The sequence below is a fragment of the Rhinatrema bivittatum genome, chromosome 2 (genome assembly GCF_901001135.1).
Source record: "Rhinatrema bivittatum chromosome 2, aRhiBiv1.1, whole genome shotgun sequence".
Lineage (NCBI taxonomy): Eukaryota > Metazoa > Chordata > Amphibia > Gymnophiona > Rhinatrematidae > Rhinatrema > Rhinatrema bivittatum.
This window is the reverse complement of record NC_042616.1, coordinates 416,656,696-416,682,849: the sequence shown is the minus strand read 5'-3', so window position 1 is coordinate 416,682,849 and position 26,154 is coordinate 416,656,696. Positions and strand designations below refer to the sequence as shown.

The window sequence follows — 26,154 nt, the reverse complement described above, 5'->3', positions numbered from 1 at the left end:
CATTGCAGACTGGCTGTGGCCTTGCTCCCAATCACTGGGGGGTAGGGTGGTAAATTCTGTCAGGCTCGTGTTGGGCAGCCAAGCAGCATGCGATTGCCAGAACTACACCTGATTCCCAAGAGAGCACAATTCTCAAATAGCCCAGGCAATGGCAAACTACGTGGGTGGCTTTAATGCACACGTACTTTGTGCAAATCATCAAAGAGAAATTACCCCGTTGCTGCACCTTGAAAACGATCGAGTGCAAAGTGCACCCGCCGAAAGTGTCTGAATGCTTTCAATTGCTTTGCATCTGCTAATGTGTGCAGGCAGCCAAGTGAGGGTGGAATAGTGCATGCAGTGTTTCATTTCCCCAACTGAAACCCTCTCCCCACAAATATATATTTTTCCCGTAGCTAAAATTACATACGCTGTGGATGGAAAGCTATTGTACCCGGCTAAATCACTAATTACTCACGTGAATGAGTTTGAAAATTGTCTTGCATGCATACACTATCACTTTCATGGTGTACAAGGACCCCTTCCCTAATGGTTTATGAAAAAATAACTAGCCTGACTGATGCTGTCATCATTTACAATTTTGAAAGCCCCTTGTCTTTTAGTATTTGACCAATAATTTTTTATTTTTTTTCTTTTAATTTCATCCTGCTCCTTTGGACTTCCAGCTCAATCAGAACCAGAATTTACTGGGGCTATAGCGCCACGAGTCTTCATTTATGATTATTTATGGTGTTTTCCCCATTTTTAACCTCTTATCTCCCGCCCCCCCCCCCCCCCCCCCCCTTCAAAAAACACACACACACACATCTAGTTCGGCCAATGGAGTGACAGTTCTCAATCAGGAGTCACAGACCTAAATTCCCTCCAGGACTTGATGTGTGTGCATTCTGGGACCAGCCACTGAGTGTTGCCATTGTGCAAATTCTGGAACTCCTTTCATCAGGGATGATGAATGGTACTTTTGCAGCAGTCCTGGTCAGCTTGAGGAGCATCGGGCTCAGGAATTGAATCCACCCACTCCCCCGATATGGTAACACTGTCACTTAGTCATAAGGCTGTCCACATTAGTCAATAATTTCTTGCAAAAGCTCCTCACATTCCTTGCATGAGAGTTGCATCGACTGGCTGATATTTGAATCTGATAGCTTTTTTTTCTTTTTCTCTTATTGCTAGACCCAAAGCTTGGTGTCATCCCTATGACTCCAAATGGTCACCTTGACCCTGTTCCTTCTCCAAACCAGTCAATCACAGCTGGGGTTGCAAACTCTTCAAGAAATTCTTTGCAACGGGATCAGGTCCTTATTGCTGTTGGATCAAGGAAGAGCAGTGTGATGTCATTGGGAAGAATGACGTATGATCAAAGGTCACTGGTGAGTAGAGTGAGGCATGAGGTTAGCAGGGATTGCTGCAGGTCAGGATTGAGGTATATTGGCAGAACTGTATGCAGGATCCCAGTACTAGAATAACAGGAGTATTGCAGAACAGGATTAATATGCATTATCAGAGTGCTATGTGGAGTCTCAGTAATTGATTAGAAGAGGAGAATATTGACGGAGTGAAAAGGGATTTAATGGACGTTTAACCAGTAATATGATCTCTTTTTGTAGACCGGGTCACGCACATCTCACTATGGTGCATGGAGCCGTACTGGAGCTTGGGGAAGTCGCCGTTCAAGCTGGAACAGCATGAGCCGACGTCCCAGCCTGAAACCAAGACCTCCCTCAGCAGAACATGAATCTCTTCTCTCTGGGGAATGTCACCGGACCCAAGATGAGCTGCAGCGAAATGGATCCAGAACCAACAGGGACTCGAGCATAAAGCATCGGAGGACACTCTCGCTGGACACCAAAGACTCAGCAGATTTAACAGAGCCCACACCATTTTTGTCTAACCGGAGGGCTAGCAGGAAGGGCAACACAATGCCTGCTGACCACCAGGATTGTAATGGGAAAAACTCCAAATATCGTCAAAGAGGTCTTCCCAAAGATGAACAGCCGGAAAGAGAAAGGGGAGGATGAAGAGGAAATTGATTATGTGAGTATCATGCAACTGTGAGTTATGACCATCCTCTAGTGTCTGACATTCACAAATAAGATTAAAAGGGACACTAAACTAAGCATATTGTAGCCAAACAGTAAATGCAATAACACTCTGCATATGTCTTGAGTATTTGCTTTGTAATGGAAATCATAAAAATGAATGGAAAAAAGCCACCCCTTGACGCAGGGTGCAACTTGATACCCTGCAGTGCAGGGGTTCCCTCATCTGTCCAGGCTGCTTGGGTTTTGTGTGTTCCGCAGAGGTGATGAGTTCAGGGGGGAAGGAAGGTTGACTGCCATTAAAAACAACATTGAAGGCGTGCCTTAGAGGATACGCCCCCTATATCTCTTGGGCTATCAGGCATTCCCAGAGCCACCTAGGCATGCTGGCAAGGAGGAGGAATCGGAGGGCAAAAAATAAAACGGTGAAAAGGTTGCAGGGGAGGACAGAAGAATCCCTGTAGCGTGACTGGACTTTGGGTTCCAATCTATACTGATTTCTCAGCACAATTGTATAGTCATTCTTCAAAACCCTCTTACCTGTATAAGAATTTTTCCTTTACCTCCATCTGAGTTCTCTCCCCTTCAAACTCAAAATTAACCGAAGATATCCCAAGTTCAAGAGGAGCCCACCTCTAGCATTTTAGCAAATTAAAATTGAAAACCTCTATATTTTAGAAAATAATTTTCAACACTTTTTTTTTTTTTTGCAGAAAAACAACTGTTTACCCACAGAAAGAGACCCACTAAACAATGTCCCTCTCCCATGGGGTTATTTTGTACCCGTGGCCAAAAAAGGAGGAGGGAGAGCATGCATGGGGTTTTCAATTTGAAAGCCCTACAATTAACTTTCGCAAGCAGTTTCGGCTTCAAAGCGGGTGCCAAGGTTTGGGTCTCATTCCCGCAGCCATCACATTTTCGAAGGAACCCCCACATGGGGGTTTCCCTTTGAGGTTGAGCTTGCAGTCCCCCACAGGGTTTCAAACTTGCCCCCTAAATCTCTCCGTGCTCCCTCTTTCCCCTCCCCCCTGTCTCTCATCTTCCAAGTTGATACTGCTTCTGTCCTGGTATCTAACTGCTTCTGCTTTTTTTTAGAGGCACCTCAAAGAGTTTTAAGCTAGCCTTCTTGACCTTAGACAGAGACCTCGCATAGCCCAAAGTTAACTAAAGCACCAGCAATCAGAATACTTATTTTTTGCAGTAAACTAGAGTCCTCAAATGAATCAAACACATTTAATCTTATACTTCTGCTTGGTACAAAGCAATTTAATCTGGAATCATTAATGGAATCATAATCATTACCATACACTCCCTGCAGTGGCACTTTTGGGAAAGGTAAAGTCAAATGAAAGAGCAGGGATGGGATAAATGCAGCACCCTATGAAGAGAGGTCTCCTAGCTGCAGTCTTGTGGTTAGGGCATTGAACTGCAGAGGCTTGGCTTCAAATCCCCTTTCCCACTGATTCTGTGTTTGACCTTGGTCAAGCCACTGAGAATTTTCTGTTGTGCTGTTTGCATATCTGTTTAGATTATTAATAGCATTGTTCCTTCTCTTTTCCATATATGCTGCACAGTGTGGGTCCGCATTGAAAATTAGGACTGAAGTCTGTTTGTAGTTTCTATGCGGACTTCAGTACTATGCGGGCTGTTAAAAAAATTACCCTCCCTGTGTTTTAATTCCTCAGAGAAATGGGTAGAAATGAAATCCTGACAGAGTAACTCATTCTGGATTGTTCTCTTTTCACCTTCAGAGCCTGTGCTTCCGCATCCAGAAGATGATTGAAGTGTATCGCCCAGACTGGTGCGAGGTGCGTCAAGACTGGTCCGTGTTCCTTTTCTCACCTGAAAACAGGTAGGTTCTATGTGAATGGGTGTCAGGTTGAGCAGTATCCTCGCTCTGTCTAAGATACTTCTAAGAGAACATGGTTTTAGCAGGACTTCCAGCTAATGCTGAAACAGTCAGGGTCAGGTGCAAAATAGTAGGGATATGCAGGTAAAAAAAATTGTTTTGTTTGCATTTTCGTTTCATTTTCCATTTGTTTCATTTGTTCATGCCATCTGAATTTTATTTTTGTTCCTGTCATTTCATTCTAATATAATTAATGAGAGCCTCTGAGATTCTGTTGACTGTAATAGAAACTAAAGGCTCAAGCATACCTCCTCCCCCAGCATATTTCCCCTCCTGCAGGAGTCCAACTAGCAGTGACTGACCCCCCCCCCATCCCCTCTCTCCTCATCTCCAGCTCTGTGCCCTTCCTTTTACCAACATCCATTCACTTCTCTGACCCCTCTATCTGCAGCAGCTCTGAAGCTCTGGCTGTCTTCTGCCACCGGTGGGTGGGCTCTGCCAGCAGCCCCCAGACTGCCTCCTTTCCTTTTTGACAGCTAGTCAGCAGCCCTGCCTGCAACATGAGCTTTTTTAAACTTCAGTGGCTGGCACATAGTTCCTTTCTGCGGATCTCACAAGAGAAGATCAGCAGACAGGAAGTTACCCACGAGGTTTAAACATGATTGTGGTGCCAGCCCTTGCTTCTCCAACAACAACATGGAAAAACCCAATTAATATTTTTGTTTGGTTTTGTGTTGGTTTGGATGGGAAATGTCAAAAATGAAATAGAAACTATTGTCAGTGTTTTTTTCTTTCATTTTAAATGACTAAGCATCCCTACAAGATGGAACTTAACTCCGTTCAAGCTCTTCCTGTGCTCTCGACCGCAGTCCTTGACTTTCTGCCAAACAAACCAGTTATATGTCCTGGGAATTTACTTTGCTCTGGCTACCCCCCTCCAAATTCTCCTCTCCTTTCTCAGCTGGAGCTTTGCCTTATGACAGTCATTTCTCTCCTCTGCAATATTTTTCCTTTTGTGGTTTCTTGCTAGTCATCCCTGCTTCTTTGTTACATTTGTTTTTTCCTCTTGGTGGGATTGGAGTCCATTCCCTCCCTCTCCTAGAGCGCCATCAAGGGACTCCCTTTGTCTGCTCCTAGGCTTTTGTCTGCCTAACTTTATTCATCATGTGCTGTCCCTGGGTTGGCCTTGTCTTCCCCACTCTTTTTGCCTGTTTCTTCCCTGGCTGGTGTGCTCTGATGCAAGGTTCAGCTATCCCATCACCTTCCTAATTGTAGCAGCCAGACTTTGGCGGTTGCAAACAAACTTTCCTTGGCTACTCTGTGCTGTAAAGGAGCGAAAGGACCGCCGCAATACATTTCAAAGTGAAGTATAAATGCATTGCAGGGGCAGTGGGAAATTCAAAATTACAAGCCTCAGGTTACATATGGAAAATGGAAGTAACATTCTAAAACAAAAATTAAAGAAAAAAAAACAAGACAATCTCAGGCTTTATGACCTGCCACTTGGTAACAGTTGATTGCTTTGTCTTCTGTAGGATTACACAGTTGTTACCAGATGTGTATATAAACTTGTTACCCTAGCACCAGGTTAAGTGCTACCCCAGTACAAATAGCCTCCTGAGTTCCACACTTTCACCACATTGACCCCACCCATGGGTTTCATACTTACTGCCATTGAGCTGTACCCTCAGCACTACTGCAACACCACTGGCACCGTGCTGACTGCCAATAGGTGGTGGTACTGTAGCCCCATTGGCTCCCTATTCTCTGCCATCAAAATCTAGTTCTAACGTTGCCCCTGCCTGGGCTCTCAGCCTTTGAAACTGAAACCCTGCCCACACCAAATCAAGATCTCTACAGTAGCTCTGAATTAAAGGAGTTGTAACTGATTTGGCGGATGATCCCTTTCTGTAATAATGAGATTACTTATTGCCCCTCCTTCGATTCACGCTATTAAATAATGCAATGAATTTAATTCGAAGCACGATTTTCCACTTTCCACTTTTTCTTCAGGTTTCGCATCCTTTGCCAGACAATTATTGCTCACAAGCTTTTCGACTACGTTGTGTTGGCTTTTATCTTCCTCAACTGTATCACTATTGCACTTGAAAGACCTCAGATTGAGCAGAAGAGCACGGTGAGAGCAACCTTTCACTTTTCCATTCTGGTCTGAAGCAGTCAGGTGCTTGGAAGATGAGACATAGCTTATCTAATTTAATTAGTTAAATTTCAGGGCCAGCCCTTGTTAACTTACCTCCTCGTGTACGCTGGTGTTCTAGTTCTCCTTTTATATATCAAGAGGACATAAGATCAGAATATATTTGCTAGTCCCCACAGAGCCACAGCAACTTAGAGTCTCACTCATTAAAGCAAGCAGCTGTCATGCTAGGCTTTCCTGGGGGATAGTTATATGAATGCTTTGTGCATCACTTGCACTTATTACAATACTGTAAACGAATATTTATAATGTTTGTGTTTGATGCATTGCTTTTAATTATTGTTATTTTAAGTAACTCATAAAAATAGGTTCATCACATAAGCTTTTTGTGTGCTCTGTTATCAAAGAGATGATGGCATACTATGAAGAACCAATGTGTCAGCGTACGGTATGCTGAGCTTCCTCTGTTGTTGGAATAGGCTGTCAGTGTGTGTCGAGCTGCCATTGCTTCTAAGTTGTGTCCTTGTGTGCATGCACACAGGCCATGAACCAAAACACAGGGCAAAACAGTGCACACAAGAAATCCCAATATTATTTGCATTATACCAGTGCACACATTTGAATGTAACATAAAAATTGCATAAAAGAAGATTTTTGCCCATGTCGTCTTTCAAAAATTAGAGGCAACATCAAAAGGCAGACTGCAGTCTGGTTCAAATTGGCCCATCCCAGCTCAAACTTTTGGCTGAATTTCCAAGTCAGCTATAAACCTAATTTTCTAGGCAAACTGAATTTGCCCAAAGTTTGGTTCTCTGTTTTGAATAAGTTAATTTTTATTTTATTTTGAGATTGTATTTTCCCTGGGATCAGAGTCACCAATGAGTCATGGGGCAGATGGGAACATTTCTTGTAAAGGATCTCTCTCGTCTATCAAAAAACTTCTGGCAGTAATTTTAAAGCATTTATATGCCAAGTGCATATCCAAAAGAGTCACCTGGAACTGATTTGATGAACCAGGTCAGAAATGAGAATCAGCATCCAGCCAGCTGAAATAATGTGACAAACTGAATTCCTTCAGTGCAGAAGGGATTAGAATATAATCCATAACAATTTACTAATAGTCCTTTTCCCAACTACTACTTTTTATTTATTATTTATGATGGACCCTCCAGTCTCATTACGAGTAAGCCCTGGATAATTCCTGGTTCAGATAGTACAGTATAGGTTAGTGAGTAAGGAGGAGGAGCCATTCTATACAGTCCCTCCCTTTGAGGGAGCTGAAATAGCCGTTCCCTTTAGAAGGATTTATAAGCAGCTCTCTCCTGGGAGCTCTGGGGGCAGTTTGAGTTACTTTTGAAGTTATAGGAGGTGCTGGAGTGTTTTGTCTGACTTCAACTTTTGGGCCTTCTCTTAGGCCTGAAGCAAACTTTGCTTGGAGTCTGTGAGACGGGTCGGGGATCTGCCTTGCTTATCCACTCCCTGGTGGGTAGGGTCTGTATCCCAGGTTTATTTTTGGGCCTAAAGAGACTTTTTATTTGTAAGACGTCTGGTGGGTCCCCTGGACACTGCTTGGGGGAGAGGGCGGTGGGGGAGCCCTCTCTCTGGGATTCCCAGGCTAGGGAAGATCTGTCCTTCCTCTCCCTCCATGAGGACAGAAGAAAGGTGGTGACCCGGTGCCAGGACCTTCTGGTGTTTACTTCGGTTTCTGGGAAGAAGAATTTTGTTAAAATATCTGGGAGGAAGTTTTTGCTGCCCCCCTCTTCCTGCCCCTTCGGAGGAAGAACTAGAAGTGCTTGTGCCAGAGAACATCCCTCCCATCAGGGACTCGTCGTCCGAGGAGAGAAAGTGAATAAGGGAGAGCAGCTAACTGTGAGTAAAGAACCACTTGAGATAATTGAGGACACCCATCAGGCGGGGAGGGGAGAGGGCTGGACCTCTCTGTGCAGAGACTGTGTTTTTAACCAGTTATCAGTTTTGGAAGGGATTTTCCTGCCCAACTAAAGGATACCTTCCCACTTGGGAATCAGCCCAAATCCTGGAGGCTGGATGTTTCCCTTACCCTGATAACTGAGACACTTGCACGAACAGAGGGAAAAGAACTGCACCAAAATAGAACTTCAGTGGTGCTAAGAACTACGTTTTATGCCATATTTCATCTGACTTTTACAAGGATAAAGGCTTACATTTTAGACTACTAATCCAGCGGCTCCAATGTTTTATTTGGCACTCACAGCATGCACAGTGGAGGGAGAGTAGCCCTCTCCCAGGGACAAGAAATTAGTAAGAGTCACCTCTGTCACTCTGGGCCCTGAAAGGAGTGCTTTCCCCCCACCAACAAAGAATCCCGATCCTGGGGGACAGGGAGACTGTGGAAAAGCTAGCTGGAGTAACCCAGCCCCTAAGAGACGAACAAAATCTTTTATGGCCCCATCAGAGTGCAGTCAGCTCCCTGGGATGGAGTTACATTTATTTATTTTTAAAGTTTATACGATGCTTCCCCCACTTCGTAAAACCAAGCCATCCAAAGCAGTGCACAGCATAAAATTAATAACAATTATGCCATAGCAATGGCGCACGATAACACACCAAACAACAATGTACATAAGATACAGCGCAATAAACAATACATAGCAAATTATTAAAACCCGCAACCATACAACACTAAACTGCCAGATCTTTTCACCACCTACCGCAGAGGTTCCAGTGTTTAATGATCTCCCTCTACTGGCTGGAGGCTGGAATATTGTGCATGTGCGTGCGTCATTTCCTGCCTGTGACTGAAATTAGAATCCAAATGCTGTGATTGGTGTCAGGTGCCTGGTCTACAATCTTCAACTTGGGATACCAATGCTAATGGTAGTGACTACAAATGGAGATTCCAATCTAGTTCAAGTGTTAAAACTACAACTTCTGGAATCCCAGGTAGAGCTACTGTCCATATTTAAGCTAGACTTAGCTTTTCTTGTCGTCATCAAGACGAAAATATCGTCAAGACGATATTTTCAAAATCGTCAGAAATCGGGGGGCTCCCGATAAGAGAACCCCATGATTTTGTTCCTGGGGTTCTTTTATCGTTTTGGAGGAGGGCGGGAAAAACGTCACACCAAAACAATCCCTAAACCCACCCCGACCCTTTAAAACTGTTCCCTTAGCTTCCCCCAACCTCCCGAACCCACCCAAAACTTTTTACAAGTACCTGGTGGTCCAGTGGGGGTCCCGGGAGCCATCTCCCGCTCTCGGGGCCGTCGACTGCCACTAATAAAAATGGCACCGATGGCCTTTGCCCTTACCATTGTGACAGGGTATCCGTGCCATTGGCCGGCCCCTGTTACATGGTAGGAGCATTGGATGGCCCGCGCCATTTTTAAAGATGGCGCCAGCCGTTCATTACTCCTACCATGTGACAGGGGCCTGGCCAATGGCACGGATACCCTGTCACATGGTAAGGGCAAAGGGCCATCGGTGCCATTTTTATTAGTGGCAGTCGACGGCCCCGAGGAGCGGGAGATGGCTCCCGGGACTTCCACTGGCCCACCAGGTACTTGTCAAAAGTTTTGGGGGGGTTCGGGAGGGTGGGGAAAACTAAGGGAACAGTTTTAAAGCGTCGGGTGGGTTTTTTGTTATCGGCTCGGGCGTAGCCGACAAACAAACCGCGATTGGGCCGCACAAAAAAAAATTAATGATGTGAATCGGAACTGGAATCGGAACCAATTCCGGTTCCGATTCACATCTCTAATCCACAATGAATATGCATGAGATACATTTGCATACCATGGAGACTCAGTATATGTAAATTTATTTCATGCATATTTATTGTGAATCTCATGAAAACCCGACTGGCTTGTGGGGTCCCCAGGACAGGTTTGGGAAGCCCTGGGTTACAGCCATAGCCCCCAGTTTCCTGTGGAAGCTCACAGGTGGATTCTGTGGCAAGAATTTAAAAATTCTGCAGCAAATTTTTGAAATGCTGTGGGAATTCTGCAGCAAACTGCATACATTTGCATCATTTTGCATATTAAGAGAGTAATTTTTCAAAAGTCATTTAACTAGTAAACAGGCCAGCTGAAGATTTCCTAACAACATACGTGCATTTAACCGCATTTTCCTGGTTAGAATTCCCAGGGCAGGGTTAGGCCTGGTAGTTAAGGATTTTCAAAATAAACACTCAATTGTTTTGGCCTGAAAGGTACCTGTGGATGCAAATCTCTGTGGTTACTTTTTTCCTTTGGGAAATTTTCAAAGGAAGAATATATGTGATTTCTCTTTGAGAACTGGTGGAAAATCTGAGATACAAGTACCTGCAGACTTTGCAGCTGCCCTGCAGTTTTGACAATTGACCTCATTAAATGTGCATTTATTTGGCATGATAAAAATAAAGTGGTTTTTCCAGCCTTGCTTGTGTATCTGTATCATAAATTTTTGTTCTTTTGGGATTTTTTATGGGGAGAGGGATCTCAGATATTGGTATGGGGAGGAGTAGAAAAGGAGATCTCAGGAATGGGGAGAGGAGAGGGAGGAAGGATCGGGGTTGCGGAGAAAAGGAGGCAGGATTAGAAAGAGGGAAAAGGAAGAGAAGGAGGGAGGATAATGGCTGGAGAAGTAGAACAAGGGAAGATTGAGGATGGGAAGGAGAGGAAGAGGGACTGGGGCAGAGGAGGGGAGGGGAGGGAGGCTTTTTGGATTTTAGTGGGAATCCGGTAGGTGTTCCTTCCCTGAGTCTCTCCCCTTGCAAGCCCCATTCCTTCTCTCTCCCTGCTCACCCCCCCCCCTTCATCCACACTCTTTCTTGTTCACCACCCTGTTTTTTTTCTTGCCCTTCCTCTCCCCACCCTAGCCCTGTTTCTCTCTCCTCCCCTCTTCATCTTAGATGCTTTCTCTCTCATCCCCCCATCCCAAGAGCCAATGAACAAAAACAACACACAAGCCATCCTCCCCCAGTTCCTCTACCACATGCATACCCTGTCCCTCCCAGCCCCTTTCACACACACATTACTCCCTCCCCAGCTCCCAGAGCCTCTATCACATACTTCATGAACCCCCTTTTCACACTTCTGTTCCCTCCAGCCCCTCTTTTACACAACTCGCCTGCCAGTTCCTGAGAAGATCCTCTCTACCGTGCCCAATCCTCCCTCCCCGTCCCTACTCTTTGCTCTGCTCTGAGTAAGCCAGCGGGAAAGCCTTTAGCCACGTCCGCTTCCTTTGCCACTCAGGACCTGACTAGCACCTTTCAACCACATAGGACGTTTGAAGTGCCACATAGTTCAAAGCGGCAGTCAAAAGCCCTGGGTAACAGAGATTGAGGACACGTCCGAGGTGCTGCCACCGACCTCGTCCTACAGCTGGCCCAGTCAGTGCAGGGGGAAAGGGGACTAAGCTGGTGGGAAAGGGAAGGGGGAGGTTGGAAGCATGGACACCAGCCAGGCATCAGCTGAGAGCCCCGGCCTCCTGCAGGGACTGGCCAGCTCTGTGCAAACCCTTCCTTCAGCCATGGAATCCCAAAAGCACAGAGAAGGCCCAGATAGGTTTAGGTTTAGACCTGAAGGTAGAAAGAGAAGTGGCATTCTGCATATCAAGTGGGAGCTTATTTCAGAGAGAGTGGGGCTAGAAGAGAAAGGGTTTTAAAACATGAAACAAAGTTTGCCTAGGGTTTAGGAACACATGATTGGTTTGCAAAAGCGAGAATGTTGATAGAGGAGTCAGAGAAAATAAAGATAAGCAGGTGTAGTCCTTGAATGCCGTTAAATCAAAGCTTGAACATTATTTGGTACTAGCTTAACCCGGCCACGCGTTGCCGTGGCTTAGTCTGGTTTAATTTCACAATGCGCATTAGCTCTGCTCCGGCCGTCCCCAACTCACTCCCCCCTTCCCCGGCGGTGGACGGACTGACTCAGCGACTCTTTTACCCTTTCCTTCTCCTGTGTGTAACTGTCCGGCAGTCCCTACTCCCTCCCCCCTTCCCCAGCGGCGGAGGAATGGGCTGAGCAGTTTCTCTGAGCGGCGACTCGTCTGCTCTTTTCTCCTCCCCTCTGTGACACCCAGCACTTAGCGCAGAGCTCTATGGTCCCGCACATGCGCGGTTGAGGCTGCTCTCTACTGTGCATTTGCGGTCCGTCGGTCAGAGCCCATTTATATTGTAGATAGCGTTATGTTGCTTTTACGTCCAACAGATGGCGCTGTTTTTTCCCAAAAAGCATGTTTTACCTGTCACAGGTTGTGACATCTATATAATCTAGGTACATAAAAACACGCGCGTATTGGAATGCCAACCGTTGTGTCAAAATGTCAAAGCAATAGGTGAAGAAACTTTCGGAGATTTAAGATTTTGAACAAATGAACATTTACATTTTTATTATATAGATTATAATAGTGTGTCGAGGAGAAGAAATAAGGGAAAGGATATGAGCAGCCAGGATAAAGTAGGTAGAGTGCTCTTATCCAGTCAGCTAGGGAAGCTGCTCCTTTATTTTAGCGATCGCAGGTTCAAATCCTGAGATCTTTATTTGGATAAATAGGTTATGGCACTATTTGTTTACAATTATTTAATACCGCCTTCCAGGTCGAAAGGACCGCTCAAAGCGGTCACAATAAGCATAGCCACAATGTCCCATAAAAATAAATAAATAAAATAACACATCAAAGTAAAAGTCAGACCGACTTATATGAATGTAAGGAGACCTCCAATTTTGCCCCTTACTACTTGTAGGATTTTGTTTAGTATATGAGAACAGACCCTGCCCCGATTTGGTGAGGTCGTGTAAGCAGGTGTGTTTAGGGAGGTTTGGCACTTTCCCAGTGGGAGCTGGCCTGGGTTTGATAAAATGAATGTGCCCATGTGACTAAGATTCAGAGTGAAGGAGAGGGTCAGGAGTCCGGAAGAGCCAGCCTTAGCCCAGGACTGAGACTGTTAGTGTGTCTCTTTGCAGAGGGGGCAACCCCCACTTCCACAGGGAAAGTACGGCATGGGGGACTGGCTCTTCAGGGTTCTCGAAAAAGAGAGATCCTGTCCAGGGAAGGTGGACAGGCTCTGGCGTTACAAGAGAGTGAATGCCCAAGAGGTCTCCAGGACTGAGAAAGAAGTCTTTGGCATAGAGGATTTGTGCTTGATATGGAACTGAAGGGGAAAACTGCCCAGCCGAGGGAGGATCTCCAGAAGTTTCAGGCCAGTAGCTTGCCCGAGGGAGAGGAAGTACCGAGAAACAAGGAGAGTTGCTCCACAGAAAAAGTACCGGGGAATCCCAAAGGAGGAAGGCTTTCTGCCCCATAGAGGTGACTGGCCTATAAGTACAGAAGAGTGCTGCTGAAAGAGATTGAGATTTTGTGTTTTTGTGCTTTTTGGAATTGCTTTCTTTGTAGTGCAACTGTCAACTGGTGGATCGTTATTTTGACTGCTTTTTTGTTCCTATCATCAGTGCCAGTAAAGATTCTATTTTAAACCATAGTTTTGGTGTGCAGTGTGGCGGTTTTTACCTTGACTTGGGCTGTTGAGCAGAAAGCCCTAAGAGCCTTAAAAGAACTCCCCTGCCCCCACCCGCACCCCATGTGGGAACCCCCAGGAGGTCATGGGGCTGGGCCTGCTTCAGGAGCCTCCCCGTGAGCCCATGAGCCCAGGACCAGATTGGGGCAGGGGGTGACATGATAATAACGGACCAGGCAGTGTAATAAACAGAGGAATCTGAGGCAACCTGTATAAAGTAGGTAAGGATTGCAATGGAGATGTTTCTTCCTTTATCTTAGAAACAAAGTCACTAGTTTGGCCACCAGAAGATTTTAGGTAAAAAAAAAAAAAGTGGCTTGCAGAGCGCATGTTGAAGAGATGGGGAAGCCAGTGGAAGTGCATAAAATAGGGAGAGTTTTTGAGAGTAACATGGGAGATATAATAGACAAACTGCTGAATTCTGTAGAGTTGGGGTGGATGGGATGATTGTCAGGGCAGATCAGCAAGGAGTCTGTTACAATAGTCCAGTCTGGGGGGAAGGAAAGAGCTGTACGAGGGCAACACGCAAACACTTTTTCAAAGAAATATTCTTATTAAATAGATGCTAGCAAAGGGCTGCCAGAGAGAAAGAGATGTTTCTATCGGAAAAAGGGAAGGACCGATTGGCAGAAAGAAAGAAAGCAGAGATGGTGATTAAGTCAAAAGGGAGGAATCAGGAGGAAGATAGGCACTGTGTAGCAGAAAGTAGAAAAGCTCAGACTTCGAAAGGTTTTACCGTAAGGAAGTAAGAGCACATCCAAGCTGATACTGCAGTGAGGCAAGCAGAAAGTTGGGAATAAGCGACAGGAAGAGGGATTAGAGCAGGAGAGGAAGACATGGGTATCCTCAGCATAGAAGTGGTATGAGCACTGTGCTACAGCTGACTCAGCAAAGTCAAGTTGTTTTATTTGCTTCCTATTATATACAACTTTGCTGAGAAGCAAAATTGCAGGCGAAGACATTTTTTCTCCATTTGTGCAGGACAACACTTAGGATCCTACACCAGTCAGGATGGAGAAGTCCATTAACTGCTATTAATCAAGTTTACTTAGGGGAATAGCCACTGCTATTAATTGCATCAGTACTTTGGGATCTTCTTAGTGTTTGGGTAATTGCCAGGTTCTTGTGGCCTGATTTTGGCCTCTGTTGGAAACAGGATGCTGGGCTTGATGGACCCTTGGTCTGACCCAGCATGGCAATTTCTTATGTTCTTATGTTCTTAAGGTCTGCTTCAGGGCAATCCCTTAGTACCGCTCCTTTGGCTGTCAGGGATTCCCACAATAGTAACAGCCAATCTTCCCCTCCCTGGTGCATTGCTTCTGGCAGCTTCCCCTAACTCATCCGGTTCTACTGGACATGACGCTCGAACTTGAAGATTGCTGCACTGCCGCACACATTTTGTTCTTAGGGCTGACCGGAAGTAGTTTATCAGTACTACCTGCTCCATTGCTTCCCCCAGCCCCCGCCTAAACATAGTAAATGTTGCAGAAAAAGAACCAAGTGCTCCATCCAACCTGCCCAACAATCTTTTCTTTCTTTCTTTATTTTTATTCTTCAGGTAATTGTTGCTCTGTGCAGGTTAACCCAGTCAGCAAAGGTTATCCCTCTCTTCATTCCTCCATCATTTAGCCACTAGGGAATCCTCTGGGGCCGATTTTAATTTTGCGCGCACGGGGGTACATTTGTGCGCGCTACTCAGCGCACACAAATGTACATCTGATTTTATAACATGCGCGTGCTGCCGTGCGCATGTTATAAAATCCAGGATCGGCGCGCACAAGGGGGTGCACACTTGTGCACCTTGCGTGTGCCGAGCCCTAGGGGAGGCCCGACAGCTTTCCCCGTTCCCTCCAAGGCCGCTCTGAAATCAGAGAAGCTTGGAGGGAACTTTTTTTTTGGTCCCCCCCCACCTTTCCCTCCCTTCCCCTATCTATCCCACCCCCCAGCCCTACATACATCCCCCCTACCTTGTTTTCGTAGAGTTACGCCTGGCAGCTCACTGCCGGCATGCCAGGCCCCGACACAGGGCCACGCCCCTGGACCGCCCCCACACCCCAGATCGCGGCCTCACCCCGGACCGCCCATTTTTCGAAGCCCTGGGTCGTAAGTGCGTCCCGGGGCTTGCGTGCACCACCGAGCCTATGCAAAATAGGCTCGGCGCACGCAGGGGTAGGTTTTCGGGGGTTACGCGCGTATCCCTTTGAAAATCTACCCCTCTGTGTTTATCCCATGCCCCTTTGGATTTCATTACCGCCTTTGCCCTCAGTAGCTCCTCTGAGAGGCATTCCATGCATCCACCACTCCAGGACTGTGAGTAGATTTTGGACAGATTCCCATATTCTCAACTCCCATCTTTTTTTTGTGAAGGTTGCACCTTCATGGGGAGATAGCATCCACCTAACCAAATCATTCCTCTACTTAGACTTCTATGTCATCATCAGCTTAAGGATCATTATAAATACTCGGAGAATACTAAATGGCTTCCGGTCAATCCATTTTATATCTACTAATCCGTGTTGTCATTACAGTGTCCCAGATGTAATTATATCTGCTCTGATGGTACCTTGGCTCCATTTACTTTCAGTGTTATCAGTGCATGCTCAACAGTGCCCCTGGGACTCACATTTGTATAGGCACTTGCATTGTGACTATTTCTGTAACATGTTCTGGGTGATGAGCAGTGTTAAAAAAAGTTGCCATGTTGAGTGCACATCTGAATCATCAGCGTGTTGCCACACAGACTGGAACCAATGCACGAGCACGTCTTTTCTCTTTTGGTGTGTAAAGTCAGCAATGTACCTCATCGGCACATCGATGCTATCATCCTCCACACATTGGACAAAAACGGTGATGCTTTGCAGTTTGTGTCATAATAGCTGGGAATTACTTTAGGAGAACGTGAGTCATTTCGTGGTTCCTAACCTTGCTTTGAAATGCACTCAATGTTGTCTTGTTACTTTTGGCATAAGAAATCATGTGAATAGCTGATATTGCCTAGCTCTTTGTTGTGCTTCAGTGCTTAATAATGACTACTAAAAGTAAAAAAAAACAAAACCCAAAGTCACTAGAGGTTTAGCATTTATTTTCTAGGGCTACCTCAGAAGAGAAAAATCCTCACCTCCTAAATAAGGAACCTAACACCATTGGGCTGCAGTTTATGGCAGGGCTTTCACTTATGCCATTTGGGTTACTTTCCTCCTTGTTTTCTGTAGGAAAGGATGTTCCTGAGCGTGTCCAATTACATTTTTACTGCTATCTTTGTGGCCGAGATGACCCTGAAGGTGAGTCTGCAGGAGGAGGAAGAACAGTGGAGTGGTGGTCAGATCTGGAAGCAGGAGTGGAGTAAGAGGGGTGGATTCAGCTCCTAGCTCAGGTGGCTGCTTCTCGGCCTGGCAGAGCTGAGCAGTGCTGCTCAAGCAGTACTGCTGCGGGCTTGATAACAAAATACTGGACGAGGCTCATGATGGAGTTGCTTTCTGTTGGCCAAGGACAAACCTTAAGGGCAGTCCAACTGTACTTAGGCAGAGGGGATGGTTGTACAGGTTATGTATGTGTGGGGCAAAAGTGGAGAGAGGAATGAACAGGGAAACTAGTTAAGTCTGTGCTTCTTTGAAAGAGCTGTTTCTTGGGTTTCTTCTCCACCATCCTTGAACTAGCTAACTCATTTTTGCTGGGGAGCAGCACGTTTTTTCACCTTCATTGGTGTAATACTTGATATGCCCACCCCCATTAACCTGCTTGGGAAGTTATTGAGCAGTTGACATAAAGAGGCGGAGCACACTTGGAACCAACAGCAATCTGTGTTAAAAATAAAAAAAGGCCGAGGTACTGGCTAGGAGCCTGTTGAGAAGAAAAGGAGGAATACCTAGAAGACATAAAAAAAAAAAAAAATCTACCGATAGGTGAATACAGTATTCACTTTTTGTTTCTTTTAGTTTTGTTTTCTAATCTACCTCAAACTCTTTCACATTTCTGGTCCTCTGCCCTGTAAAGGATGGAGCTGTTTTCTTCAGGGTTAAGGGATGAATATAAGATTAGAAGGAGTTCCTCTCCTCATTTCTCTTTGGTACCTCTCATGCTTATTTGCAGGTGGTCTCTCTCGGCCTGTATTTTGGGGACCAGGCTTACCTCCGCAGCAGCTGGAACATTCTAGATGGTTTTCTTGTCTTTGTGTCCCTTATTGACATTGTGGTGTCTGTGGCCTCAGCTGGAGGAGCCAAGATTCTGGGAGTTCTCCGGGTCCTTCGATTACTTAGGACCTTACGACCTCTCAGGTGAGAACCCGTGTCTGGGCAGGACCCCACCTCACACTTGTTTATTGCCACCTTCTCTAAGGTGCTAATGATCCTTTCACCTCCCTTCTCTTGGCAGGGTTATTAGCCGCGCTCCAGGTCTGAAGTTGGTTGTTGAAACCCTTATCTCCTCTCTGAAACCCATTGGGAATATTGTACTGATTTGCTGTGCCTTCTTCATTATCTTCGGCATCCTTGGTGTGCAGGTATTAGGCTTAAGTTGTCTTTCCATTGGGCTCAGGAGTTCTGTGTTCCTGTATGCAATAAAATTTAAGTACCTGGGTACTTGCCAGGTACTTGTAACCTGGATTGGCCCCTGTTGGAAACAGGATGCTGCGCTTGATGGACCCTCGATCTGACCCTGTAAGGCAACATTTTATGTTCTTATGGTGCAGGGGAACTGATAATTTAATTTGATAACCACTTCCTCCTCATTTCTCTTCCCTTACTCTTTGCTCTCCCTTTTATCTCCCTGCCCCACCTTTCTCTCCCTTTCAGCTCTTCAAGGGTAAATTCTTCTATTGCCTCGGGGTTGACATCCGGAACGTTACCAACAGGTCTGACTGTGAAGCTGCCAATTACAAGTGGGTTCACCACAAGTACAACTTTGACAACCTGGGACAGGTAAGTGTGCACAGTCGTACCCTGAGCTCCACTGGATATGCTTCTGTACCGGAAAAATAGTGGGCCGCTCTGTCATATTCGGTAACCTGCAGGGTATAAGTGAGGTCTCAGATTCCTATATGTTTTGATGATGGAAAGTATTTGCATCCCTTGGTGTTTGAGGCCTAGTTTTGTGAAGAAAGTTTTTACCCCTTACCAAGTACTTACCAAGTACTCGACAGTAACGCACCGGACCCTGGGGCTGAACATATAATGTGGTTTGCATTTATGTATAGAACATTTATCTTTGCCTTTAGGCACTGATGTCACTCTTTGTCCTGGCATCGAAGGACGGCTGGGTCAATATCATGTATAATGGACTAGATGCTGTGGCTGTTGACCAGCAGGTATAAATTATTCCATCTGAATGTCATAAGTTAACATTTCCTTCTTTATTATGACTTTTTGTAAACTGAAGTCTTCCATTTATCCACCGAGCAGGAAGCAGTATAAAGAATAGCAATCCATGCATCTTCTCAAACAAGCTACCCATAGGGATGAGAGAGAATTTTACTACTACCAGTCCATGCTGAAATTGGAAATTAGGATTAATGTCTTATATTGAAATGCGCCAAACACGTCTCAAATGATGAGACTTGAGTCACAGCAGAGAAGGGCTGGATTTAACTTGGAGGTTCACAGCTGAAAGGTTCTACATTGTAACTCTAATTACAAAGCATCCTGAGAATTTTAGGCTGATTTTTTTCTGGATCTTGGTCACAAAGCACAGGTGTTTTAAATACAATGGGGTCCATATTCAGCCTCTAACTGGCTAGAGAAGTTAGCTGGACTCACCAATCCGGCTAACTTAAATGGGATATTCATCGATGCCTCTGAATATAACCGGCTATCTTAAAGGTAGCCAGATAGGTTCCTCCCTGGAACACCCTACCACTCACCCCAGGAATGTCGCCAACATATCCGACTAAATTCTAACCTGGATAAAGAGTTACTAGCTAGAATTTAGCCAGATATGTCACCGAATATCCTGGTACTTTTACCTTCACATTAAGGGGAGAGGTGCCAAAAGTCATTTAGATGGATAATTTAAAAGTTATCACTCTAAATGATCTTTGAAAATCTACCGCAGTATGTATATATATATATATATATATATATATATATATATATATATAAAACCTTCTATTTGTTATTTTATTTTATTTCTGTGATTGTCAAAATTATGTATGTTAGTTCTTTGTGAACTGCCTAGACTCTTGGATTCATGGCATATGCATTTCAAAGTAAATAAATAAATACATATATATATATGTCACCAATATATCCGGCTAAATTCTAACCTGGATAAAGAATTACCCAGCTAGAATTTAGCAAATATATATATGCACATGCACACACCCCAACCAGTTCTTTATGACCAAGAACCAGAGAGTGCCACAATACCTAGAACCATCTGGTATCCTAGCCCTGCCTAACCAACCAATTACAGCCCACCTTGTTGTTTTTGTTTCCAGCCAGTGACCAACCACAACCCCTGGATGTTGCTTTACTTCATCTCCTTCCTGCTCATTGTCAGCTTCTTTGTGCTGAACATGTTTGTTGGCGTAGTGGTGGAGAACTTCCACAAGTGCCGGCAGCACCAGGAGGCTGAGGAAGCACGTCGGCGCGAAGAGAAACGGCTCAGGCGTTTGGAGAAAAAGCGCAGGAGTAAGAAAATTCCTAAGTGTTTGGTTGATTCATAGGCTGTTTTCCTAAGCAATCCTTTTCCTGTCTTTGTTTCTTTACCTAGTCTTTGGTTCATAAAGGATGATGTCTCTCCAGAGTCCATCCCACTGCAGTTAACAATCTTTATAGGCTAAGTCTTACCTAAGGCAACAACATCATTGTGTTGTAACAATTGGTTCTACAATTAGAACTTGCATTCTGATGAATGTGAAAATCAATAAATTCAGCTTTTAATATCAAAGCAGCTGGCAGCACTAGCATCATCTGATGTGACATTAATTTACAGCAAGTGTACTACCAAATATACCAGTGTAATCATTTAGGGAGCAACCCTCAAATATTGTTAAGTGATTAATTATTGCATGTTTACCCATGTAAAAAGCCCTTTTGAAAATTGCATCTCTCCCCTTAAGTGTGCAGGTAAAAGTGTGCACACTGTGAAACAAAAGCAGAGTCAGGGTGGGGGCATGAAAGTGCATGCAGAGATTTCATCTGATCTAGTTAGTGCTTATTCAGGCTGATGCAATAAAACCTGCGGGAGAGCCGGCGCTCCGTGCTGAGCGTCGGCTCTCCCGACGCGTGCCCAGGCATCTCTCCTGGGTGAGCGATTCTCTATTTAAATTAGGGCCTGCGCTTATAAGGGGCACTGCGCTTATAAGGGGCACTAGGGACACTAGTGCGTCCCTAATGCCTCCTTATTAGCGGAAGCGGCGGCGGCTGTCAGTGGGTCTGATAACCAACATTTAATTTTACCGGCGTCTGTTTTAGAACCTGCTGACAGCCACGGGTTTGGAAAACGGAAAATTCCCTGTATGTACCAGGATCAGTCCAGACGGTGGGTTATATCCCCCGTCCAGCAGATGGAGTCAGACAAAGCTTCGGAGGGTGCTGCCTTATAAACCAGTGCACCCTCTGCTACTCTTCAGTAGGGATGTGAATCGTGTGCCCGATCGTCTTAACGATCGGGTTCTGGCTAAAGGGGGAAAAAAATCTGATCGGTGGTGATGTGAATCGGAATCGGTTCCGATTCACATCGTATTTTTTTTTTTAGTGAGGCCCAACCCTTTAAAATTGATCCCTTACCTTCCTCCACCCTCCTGAACTCCCCCAAAACTTTTTACGATTACCTGGTGGTCCAGTGGGGGCGCGGGGACCGGCGGCCATCTTTAAAGACGGCGCCGGTCATCTTTAAAGATGGCGCCGGCCAGCCAGTGCTCCTACCATGTGACAGGGGCTGGCCAATGGCACGGATACCCTGTCATATGGTAAGGGCAAAGGGCCATCGGCGCCATCTTTATGAGTGGCAGCCAACGGCCTGAGAATGGGAGATCGCTTCCGGGACTACCACTGGACCACCAGGTACTCGAAAAAAGTTTTGGGGGGGTTCGGGAGGGTGGGGGAAGGTAAGGGATTAGTTTTATAGGGTCGGGGTGGGTTTAGGGGCTGTTTTGGTGTGCCGGTTTTCCCCGCCCTCCCCCGATTTACAATTTTCACGATAAATCGGGGGAATTTCTATTGTATCGCGACTCTTAACGATTTTTGACGATTTAAAAAATATCTGACGATTTTTTTAAATCGTCAAAAAACGATTCACATCCCTACTCTTCAGTATCCTTCTGACTCCAGCAGATAGGAGCAGGGGAACCTTTGTTTCCCCAGTACATTGTCAGTGTACTTGTTCTTTTCTCTTACCTCTACTAAGCTTCTCTGGATGGATCAAGCTCTCTAGTTTAAAAAAAAAAAAAAGAAGGGATTTTATTCTTTCAAACTTGCAGACAGATTTGCTCCTTCTCTCCCTCTGTCTGGTTTTTGTTTTTTCTCTTCACCTCTGGCTATACAGGGTAAGTGTGTATACTTTGGTTTCTACAGGTTATTTCCTGATACAGCCCGACCGGGGGTGCACGTTGGAGCTTTCAACTTCTCCCACCCTGCCGCGTTCCCACCCGCGGCCCCGAGACGCGCATTCCGCGGGGCTGCCAGCCGCAAAGAGGTCACATTCCTCTGCGGCGCCTGACAGAAGGGAGCAGGAGGTCCTAGGGTCGGTGTGAGTTTTGAAGCAGAGGTCGTCCTTTCCCGCTCTCCCGGCACTACCTGCCTTTTTCTCGCGGCCCCCCCCTCCCCTCTCCACGGTCATGCCGAGGGCCTTCAGATGTTCGGCGTGCGGAGAGCCCGGGTCATGGCTCTCACGAGGGGATCTGCACGAGGTGCCTCCCTGGGGGGAGGGCACCTCGCAGCCAGCCGGAAGTACGATTTCGTGCAGCCAAGCGCACTCGCACAGGCAGAAGCAGGCCCCGATCCCGCTTAGCGCGGGAACAGCAGCCATCTTGGATGCAGAGCCGGCGGGCTCGGCCCCTACAGAGGCACATCGGACGATATTTTGACGCTGTTTCCACTGGTTTTAACACCGGTTTCCCCTCTGGAGCCCATCCTGCTTGTGGGAGATCCTTCTTTTCTGCCCCCCCTCGGACCCGCCCCTGTTTTCTACAGATTTTGTGCTCCTCATGCACGATGCCTATCTGGCCAGGTTGTCACAGCCTTTGGATCCTCTCGCTGGGCCCCCGCCGCCCAAGGTCCACAGAATGGCTGACCCTCCTCCCGTGGGAGTCCCCCAGGGAGTAGGGGCCCCAGGGGTGGGGTACCCGGGGGTCCCTCAGGGGTCATCTCGGGTGCATTTGGTCCTCCACCCTGTGGGGGGGGGGGTGGATCAGGGGCCAGACCCGGACTTCAATGATCCCCAGGATCCCCTGCTTGCTTTGCAATTGGAAGGGGATCCCAGAGTGTTGCGGATTTTCCAAAGGGACGAGTTGGACACTCTTATACCTCATATCCTACAAGAACTGGACATTGAGCCGCCTCTGGATTCACCTGGTCCCACTCCGTCGGGGAAGAAGGGGGACCACGTTCTGGCGGGTCACCATCCTCCGAACAAGGCCTTTCCTACTCATCCTACCTTTCTCCAGCTGTTAGCTAGGTAATGGGACTCGCCCGAAGCCTCCCTCAAGGTCATCAGGGCAATAGAAAAACTGTTAACTCTCCCTGAGGATTTCCTAGAGCTGCTTACGTTCCCGAAGGTTGACTCAGCAGTTTCGGCAGTCACGAAGCGAACAACTATTCCGGTGATGGGAGGCACAGCGCTACGGGATCTACAGGACAGAAAGCAAGAGGTCTACCTCAAAAGGGTATTCGAGGTCTCCGCGCTGGGAGTCCGGGCAACTATCTGTAGCTTGCTGGCGCAAAGAGCAGGACTTCGCTGGGTTCAACAACTCCTCACTTCTCATGATCTACCCCCGGAGAAGCGTGCCAGGCTGACCGTCTGGAGGCCATTATTGCCTACGGAGCAGATGCACTTTATGACCTTCTCCGAGTGCTGGCCAGATCAATGGTAGCGGCAGTCTTGGCCCGCCGTCTCCTCTGGCTCTGCAACTGGTCAGCGGATTCCTCCTCCAAGACATGGTTGGGGTCCCTCCCTTTTAAGGGGAAATTCCTCTTCGGGAACAATCTGGACCAGATTATCAAAGCTCTCGGAGAGAACAGTACATAGGCTCCCGGAAGATCGGCCGCGAACTGCCAGATCGTTCACTGCCTCCAGAAGCCGGTTCCATAGTCAACGTCACTTCCGCACCACTAGACAGGCGACGCCTAGGATGCCCTCTTCCCGCTCTCAGTCTTGGTCCCATCCTTTTCGAGGCCATAGACTGGCAAGGGACAGGATGGCACAAGGCGCATCCTCCAAGTCTCCACAATGATGCCAGATTGGCCCACTCCCCGACTCCCAGGATTGGGGGCCGGATTTCTCTTTTTTACAAGGAGTGGTCCGGATCACGTCGGATCAGTGGGTCCTCAATATTCTAAGGCACGGCTACGTATTGGACTTTGCTCGACCCCCAAGAGACAAATTCCTCTTCTCTCCCTGTGGGTCACCCCAAAAGCAGCTTATTGTGCAACAGACTCTCAACAGACTCCTGGCTCTAGGGACAATCATTCCAGTGCCCCCCATAGAACTGGACTCCAGCCATTACTCAGTCTACTTTGTGGTTCCCAAGAAGGAGGGTTCTTTCCGCCCAATTCTGGACCTCAAGTTGGTCAACAAGTCGCTCAAGGTCCCTCACTTCAGGATGGAGACCTTGCGCTCGGTGATTGCTGCGGTCCATCAAGGGGAATTCCTAGCCTCCCTGGATCTGATGGAGGCTTACCTTCAATTCCCATACTCAAGGAGCATCAGTGTTTCCTGCGTTTCAAGACTCTAGGGCAGCATTTTCAATTCCAGGCGCTGCCCTTCGGTCTGGCGACCGCCCCCCGAATGGTCACAAAGGTAATGGTGGTGGTTGCGGTTGCTCTCTGGAGGGAGGGCATTCTGGTTCACCCGTATCTGGATGACTGCTCATTTGAGCGAAGACCTTGCTCCAGGGTCATCAGGCGGTCACCAGAGTGGTACAGCTCCTGCAATCCCTTGGTTGGGTTATCAACTACGCCAAGAGCAGGCTTACTCGCAATCTCTGGACTTCCTGGGGGCATGGTTCAACACAGCAACGCACAAGGTTTCCTCAGGCCGGATCGTGCCCAGGCGCTCTCGGAACAGGTTCAACATTTCTCTTGCCTCCCCTCGCCCATGGCTTGGGATTACCTACAGATCCTGGGATCCATGGCATCCACGATCGACCTCGTACCCTGGGCCTTTGCGCATTTGCGGTCTCTACAGAGAGCGTTACTCTCCGCTGGAAACCGATGTCGCAAGAGTTCCAAGCCATCCTTCCACTCCCGCAGCCCGCCAGAGACAGCCTGCGTTGGGTGGCTGGACCTGCTCCACTTAGCGCAGGGAATGCCCTTGGACATCCCAGACTGGGTTGTGGTTACCACGGATGCCAGTCTCTCCGGCTGGGGGGGCAGTCTGCCAAACAAGCTTGGTTCAGGGGCAGTGGACAAGGTCTCAAGCTACTAGGTCAATCGCTTGGAAACCAGAGTGGTTCACCTGGCACTGAGAAGTTTCCTCCCTCTCGTCCATCATTGGGTGGTCAGGATTCTCTCAGACAACGCAACGGTAGCGTATATCAATCACAGGGGGGCACGAGGAGTAGTCATGTCTCCTTGGAAATGGACAAGTTGATGGCGTGGGTAGAGGCCCACCTCTCTCGGCTGGCGGCCTTCCACATCGCAGGGGTAGACAACATTCAGGTGGACTTCCTAAGCCAACAACGTCTCGACCCGGGGGAGTGGGAGCTCTCTGAGGAGGCGATGCAGCTCCTCATCCAGCGTTTGGGAACCCCTCACCTGGATCTCATGGCCATCTCCCACAACTCAAAGCTCCACGGTTCTTCAGTCGCAGAAGAGAGCACGGCGCAGAAGGAGTAGACGCGTAGTACCCCTCCTGGCCATGTCACCTTCTCCTCTACGTGTTCTCACCGTGGCCCCTCGTGGGCAAGGTCCTTCGGAGAATCGAAGTCCACCGGGTTCCGGTGATTCTGGTGGCACCACAATGGCCCCACTGTCCGTGGTTTGAAGATCTGATCAACCTAACGATGGGCGGCCTTCTTCAGTGTCGCTTCTGTCTTGCGGCCTGGCGTTTGAGAGGCATAGACTGCGACGCCGGGGATATCCGGAGGCCATAGTTTCTACTCTCCTCAAGGCTTGGAAGACTTCTATGTCCCTCGCTTATGTCCGAGTGTGGAAGGTTTTCGAATTCTGTTGCGCCTCCATTCAGCTCGGCCATGGACAGCCTCGGTCCCTCAGATCCTTTCGTTCTTACAGGCGGGCCTGGAGAAGGGCCTCGCCTACAACTCCCTGAGAGTTCAGGTCTCTGCTCTTGGATCCCTGGTTCATCGGCAGGAGGGATTCTGCTTTCCTCTCACTCAGATATCGTCTGATTCCTCAAGGGTGTGAAGCATCTAAAGCCTCCGGTTCAGGCTCCTTGTCCTTCCTGGAGCCTCAACTTAGTCCTACGGATCTTGGGAGGCCCTCCTTTCAAGCCTCTGCATGACGCTACCTCAAGGATCTCA

The 26,154-nt window shown here is 47.2% G+C and overlaps 1 protein-coding gene across 1 annotated transcript in view; it reads left to right on the top strand.

Annotated features, from left to right (window-relative positions):
• Positions 1-26,154, top strand: part of CACNA1I (calcium voltage-gated channel subunit alpha1 I) — a 592,517-nt gene that overhangs the window by 376,559 nt on the left and 189,804 nt on the right. Inside the window, 11 exon segments of the mRNA XM_029587119.1 lie at positions 1,174-1,370; positions 1,608-1,943; positions 1,945-2,034; positions 3,791-3,891; positions 5,902-6,025; positions 16,733-16,801; positions 17,610-17,794; positions 17,892-18,018; positions 18,311-18,436; positions 18,733-18,822; positions 19,951-20,143. Of these exon segments, the coding sequence (XP_029442979.1) occupies positions 1,174-1,370; positions 1,608-1,943; positions 1,945-2,034; positions 3,791-3,891; positions 5,902-6,025; positions 16,733-16,801; positions 17,610-17,794; positions 17,892-18,018; positions 18,311-18,436; positions 18,733-18,822; positions 19,951-20,143 (1,638 nt within the window).